This window comes from Hemibagrus wyckioides, linkage group LG03 (assembly GCF_019097595.1).
Source record: "Hemibagrus wyckioides isolate EC202008001 linkage group LG03, SWU_Hwy_1.0, whole genome shotgun sequence".
NCBI lineage: Eukaryota > Metazoa > Chordata > Actinopteri > Siluriformes > Bagridae > Hemibagrus > Hemibagrus wyckioides.
The window spans coordinates 32,672,646-32,679,081 of NC_080712.1; the positions used below are offsets into that span (position 1 = coordinate 32,672,646).

Genomic DNA, 6,436 nt, shown 5'->3' on the forward strand with positions numbered 1-6,436 from the left:
GAAATATCTCCGCTAATTCATTATGGCTTACTAGAGGGAGGTAGACTGGAATCTGTGTGTGTGTGTGTGTGTGTGTTTGAGAGGAAGAGACAAAGAATATTCTGGATGTGTCCTGCTGTCTGCCTGCCGGCGCTGGGAGATAAATGCAGGCAGCGCGTGGGACGTCCATGTCGACACAACTGCCTCTCTGCTCTATTTAGCCCCTACATGTGCGGCTAATACGGAGAATTTTAGAAACAAACAGTCAGAGTGGACGAGGAATCTGACCTTCAGAGCTTTCTGCCATTTAGAGAACTCTCAGAGCTTAAAAAAGACCACAGTGCCAAAGACCATTTAGCCTCAATGTAATATTCATATTCATTTAGTTATCTGTCCATTTATTGACTGAGCCATCCATCCATCCATTTATCCACCGGTCCATCCATCCATCCATTCATCCACCCATTCATCCACCAATCCATCCAGCCATCCATCCATCCATCCATTTATCCACCAATCCATCCAGCCATCCATTTATCCACCAATCCATCCATCCATCCACCGGTCCATCCATCCATCCAGCCATCCATCCATCCATCCATCCATCCATCCATCCACCAATCCATTCATTCAACCATCCATTCATCCACTGGTCCATCCATCCACCAATCCATCCATCCATCCATCCGTTTATCCACCAATCCATCCATCTATCCATCCACCCATTCATCCACCAATCCATCCATCCATCCATCCATTTATCCACCAATCCATCCATCCATCCATTCATCCACCAATCCTTCCTTCCTTCCTTCCTTCCTTCCATCCATCCATCCATCCATTCATCCGCCAATTCATCCATCCATCCATCCATCCATCCATTCATCCACCAATCCATCCATCCTTCCATCCATTCATCCACCAATCCTTCCATCCATCCATCCATCCATCCATCCATTCATCCACCAATCCATCCATCCATCCATCCATCCATCCATCCATTCATCCACCAATTCATCCATTCAACCATCCATTCATCCACCGGTCCATCCATCCATCCATCCATCCACACATTCATCCACCAATCCATCCACCAATCCATCCATCCATCCATCCATCCATCCGTTCACCATTTATCCTTACATAGACCATCCTTCCTTCCTTCCTTCCTTCCTTCCTTCCTTCCTTCCTTCCTTCCTTCCTTCCTTTCTTCCTTCTTTCCTTCCTTCTCTCCTTCCTTCTTTCCAGAGACATTTCTTTCTTTCTTTCTTTCTTTCTTTCTTTCTTTCTTTCTTTCTTTCTTTCTTTCTTTCTTTCTTTCTTTCTTTCATGATGATGACCGAATTTAATTATTTAATTATTTATTTGTATAGCAATGCTCATTGTCACGAAGCAGCTGTACAGAAATATGTAAATGTAATGAATAATAATAATAATAATCATAATAATAATAATAATAATTGAGGAAGGTTTAAACTGAGTTAGATTTTTATTTTATTAATTTTTTTTAGTCGTCCTTATGTTTACAGTAAACAGCGATACACAATTTCATTTCATTTAGTTGCTGGAAATTTCTCTGAACTATTGCTTTATCCAGCATGTGTAAATAACCTTCTGCTATTTTTTTTTAATCTGAAGCACCGTACTGAAGCTAAAGGACACCGTAAATAATTTAACATGGAACAATTTGCCTAAGCTGTCCTTCCCATCAGCGAGCCAGGAGAGGAAGGAAGGAGGGACACACGGGAAATTAAAGGACAAGAAGCAGAAATGTGTACATTAAGACGGAGAAACAGAGAAATAGAGTGTGTGTGTGTGTGTGTGTGTGACACACACCCATCTGCCAACACCTCGGAGTTTATGGCGTGTTTGTAAAGCACAGCTCGGTCTTACTGTAATCATCTCCAGAATGTCTTTCCTGACATAATTCTGTACATATCTTGTAAGCTTTTGAGAGAATGAGATTTTAATCCTCCTCGCCTGCGCAGACTCACAAAGACTCGCCGTATCGCGTCGGGAAAATAGATTTTTCATTGTTTCTCAGACGTGTATATTTCTCTGAAAGAAAAACAGTACTTATTGATGCTACGTGTTTTCGGAAACGTCGCCGTGAATCTTCTACGAACAACGATCACTCACCGAGACATTACTGCTGGATCATGAGAGAGTGAGAGAGAGAGGGAGAGAGAGATAGACAGATAAAGAGATAAAGAGAGATAGGGAGAGAGGTAGCGAGAGATAGAGAGAGAAAGATATATATATATAGAGAGAGAGAGAAGAGAGAGATGGAGAAAGAGAGATAAAGACACAGAGAGAGAGATAGAGAGTGAGGGAGAGATAGAGAGATAAAGAGTTAGAGAGAGAGAGAGAGATGAAGAGTTAGAGAAATAGAGAGAGAGAGAGGGAGAGATGAAGCTAATAAAGCTGGATAATGTGTAAATTAGATCTGAAGTGCTGCTGAATGCTTGCTCCTGATTGGTCAGAATGTTTCAGATTAAATTTCTATGGCATAACTGTCCTTCATATATATAAAACCTTATCGTTTCTATGGTAACAGCGTACGCAGGGACTCTCGGCAGTGTGATCATGTCACGACAAGATGTGTTTTTTTTCTTCGTAACTTTAAGACAGAAATAATGTAACACAATAATGTAGCATGAACAGTTCGTGAGTTATTTCAGTATAATTTCACAGCCATTTCATGGCATAAATGTAACTAGAGACGGACAAAAAGTCATTTTAAGGTTTCTCAGGTTTCTTGAGTTTTATTTTTGCTGTACAACGGGAATAAAACCTTCAGGAAGATAATAAAGACCAGAAGGGAAACAATAACAGCGCTTATTAATCCCATGGTCCTGTGATTGATTATTTTCCTGTCGTTTATCCCTGATCTAGTTCGGTATAAATATTCTCTATTTACTAGCATTACCTTCAGAACCGCCTCGTTTCCTCGGACCGGATTTCGGATGTTCTGTGGGTGTGATATCGGGTCCTCTCATTCTCGTCTCTCAGCACATTCTTCATGACATCCGTTCCAACTCTGCCAGATTGTTTGGCAAATCTTTGCACATTGGTCTTGACGTCTGTGTTAAAACTCTGCCAGATGTCATACACCGCCTTCCTCACATCAGCTCTGGAGACTGAGAGGCTCCTGCTAAACATTTTTACCCCCCAAGCGCAATTATTATTACTATTTATTTTGTTGTATTATTTTTTTGTGGGGGTAAAATAGAGGTTACATGCGAACATTTCCACTCGACTGCTGTTGAGAACAGACTTTTTGGACCTGCTGTATTTATAGAGTTTCAGAAAAATAAGGTTAAATCTACATCTCCTTTCAGGGTTCTGTGGAGAAATCCTTAAAGGTTCTATACAGGACTCGACTACAGAGTGTCAGAAAGGATCAGAATCATTCATCGTTATATGACGAGCGCCCAAAAAACATTCTCTAAGAGTTATTTGGTCTATTAATGGATCTTAGCTTCCAAAGAACAATTCTACTAGAAGCCCTGTGTGATAGGAAAACCAATATTTTTCTGAGGTTGGAAGTCTGTTCCTATAACATTTTATATAACTATCGGAAGTACAATGTTTTTAAGAGCAGTGAAGCCCTAGTTCTTATGAAGAACCCTTGAGGAACCTTTTTTTGTACTTTGGGTAACTGGGTTTTTAGCTTCCAATGCATGGTTCTACTAGGAGTCTTGTCTGAATGTAAAGCCATTTTTATCAAGTTCTGCAGAAGGGGGACCTTAAAAACACAGGGTCAGCCATGATGCAGTACCCCTGGAGCAGGGGGAGGTTGGGGGCCTTTCTCAAGGGGCCTTTACCCTAGGCCCAATGGTGGCAGCTTGGCAGTGCTGGGGCTTGAACCCTGATCTTCAGGGTTCAGTGGTAGAGCTACCACTGCCCCCATTCCATTTAAATGTTCTTTAAAGAACCAGTAAAGAACATTTTAATAACCAGACCCTCACAGAAGTGGTTCTCTGAGGGTTCTTCAAGACTTCAGATGATAAATATATTTGTGTCTGGACACCACTTTGTTCAGCAAAGGTTGTTTTTTAAATCTGCTATATAAATAACGTGACGAAATTGTTGTTCTTGGAAACCCCTGAGAACCATAAGTATGTTGTGAACCCCTAATATCTCCAAAAAACTTGGTATATTCCAAAGGTCCTTATGCTTAAATGTCTTTTGTTTCTCTTAGGTTGTCTTCCGTAAGATCAGTGATGTGAAGAAGGAGGAGGAGGAACGTCAGCGCTCGAAGAATGAGGTTCCGCTGACCATCCCAGTGGACCACCCGGTCCGGAAACTCCTGCAGAAATTCAAACAGCAGAAGGAGCTCCGCAACCAGGAGGCTGCGGTCCACATCGATGTGGAGAAGAACCAGCAGCCGTTTCACACGCACAGCTTCCAGCTACATTCGCAAACTCAGCTCCAACACCCACACACGTCCATCCCCCAGAGCACACTGCACACGGTGCAGAACGGCAGATCTAGCATGGGTTCCTGTAGCAGCGTGGTGACCGTCTCGCAGATCACACCCATCCAGAACTCTTTGTCCTTCTCCAGACCCGGGGACATGCTGAAACAAAACAACTGCGATGTCATGGAACTGAAGCCGGCCGGAGAGCACGATCCGAGCGTGACCCGCGTGAAGCTGAGCAACACGGCACGCACCAAACCGCTTGCGACCAGTCGTGGGTGGATGCGGCTGAAAAACAACATGGCCGTCCCGGATTCTCCGCCACAGGAGGGCAGGAAAGATGGGCTGAACAACGTGACCAGAGCGGCGTCTATAGAACGACTCTCGCCCGAGGTCAAGGTGCAGATCGAATGCGTTGTGGATACCACCACGTCCAGAAAGAACTCGCTCCGTAAAACAGACTCCTGGGACAGCGGGTTGACCCAAAGCGATCAGAGGCTAGATAACGTAGAAGAAGTTCAGAGTCCCGTAGTGGGCGATAGCAGCTGCGGTGGAGGAGAAGGACTACCGAGGGATATGTTCTCACACCACGAGCTGTCCTTTCAAACCATGCTTCAGGAGGCCAGGCTGGAGCTACGGGGTGAGATCCAGGCTTTAGGGTCCAGGATGGCCGTTTTAGAGGAACAAGTTGGCCAGATCCTCAGACTGCTCTCGGAACAGAACGATCCAGCGGGTCAGACACCTCAGTTACACAGACCCAAACCCAGAACAGGAGAACTTTTCACCGTCTCTACACCAGGTAGTCCTGATTTAGACAACGATGAAGTAGTGATCTGAGAAAAAAACAAATGAATCGATTTCTTCTAAAGCCCGGGTCTGGATCTGGATGACCACGGGGTTCGTTCAGGTGTCAAAACCCCCCCAAAAGAAGCATGGGGACCCGAACGGTTTCAGATGCGAGCGCTTGACTAGTGTTAGATTGGACAGAAGGAGCACTGTGTACACTTTGTTAGAAGACCTTGCACAACATGTACTCTGTGAGACGGAGAAAACTACTGAGAAGCTATTTTCTGATTTTTTATTTATTTATTTATTTATTTATTTTTAACTCTGCATGTACAGCTGGGTTCTGGTTTGCCAAAGATGAAAAGCCTATGAAATGTTGATAATATTTGTACGACATTACACAGTACATGCTTGTATATTATGCAGATGACTGCATGCTTATTCACTCTGATTGTCTGGATGATATTTATTCAGAATATGGAGGATTTTCATTAAAAGTGGCACAATGCGCCTGAGAAAGTCTTTTTATAAACCTGTAAAGAAGATGAAAAGAGATATTAGATTATTGTTCAGCAGAACTGACAAAGCAGATCAGTTAGGACAGAAAATTTTTGTTTGTTTGTTTGTTTTTAGGGGAAAGATGTGAAAGAACATTGCTGTAGTGAAGGTACAGATAGACAGATAAATAGCTAGACCTCAGGAAGAGCACAAAACACGAAGCTCATAAGTCTAGTAAGGAGGAAGGATGAGGAGGATAAATTAATTCAGCAGGGGGCTTTTTGAAGAAAAAGAGTGAAATTGATCCATGTTTCCCCTCAAAATTGCTCACCTGAAGGCTAACACCTTTAAACTGCTACAGACGAGTTACTGTTGCTCAAATTGCTGAAGAAGTTAATGCTGGTTCTAATAGAAAGGAGTCAGAATACACAGTGCAGGGCAGGTCAGGGCTGTTTTGGCAGCAAAAAGGGAGGACCAACACCAATATTAGCCCAGGTGGTCATAATGTTATGCCTGGTGAGACTCCTGTGATTGACCAGTGACCGGTGTGATTGACAGGGGAGAGAGCAAGACCATTTTTACTGCTGTTTTTAAGGTGAGTTTAAATTAAATATGATAAATTTGTGAACTTTCCCATAGGAAATAATGATCCGTTCCACACACCCAAAAATATTCATATAAAAATCATTTTCAATGGTAGTTTATGTACAAATTATTGTCCCTAATATCTGAAACGAAAAACAACGATTA

General features: G+C 42.8%; 1 protein-coding gene across 1 annotated transcript in view; it reads left to right on the forward strand.

The window, feature by feature from the left end:
• Window positions 1-6,191, forward strand: part of kcnh5b (potassium voltage-gated channel, subfamily H (eag-related), member 5b) — a 43,327-nt gene extending 37,136 nt beyond the window's left edge. Inside the window, exon 11 of the mRNA XM_058379744.1 lies at window positions 4,184-6,191. Within this exon, the coding sequence (XP_058235727.1) occupies window positions 4,184-5,239 (1,056 nt within the window). The 3' untranslated portion in view covers window positions 5,240-6,191. The remainder of the gene's footprint in view (window positions 1-4,183) is intronic.
• Window positions 6,192-6,436: the final 245 nt, after the last annotated feature.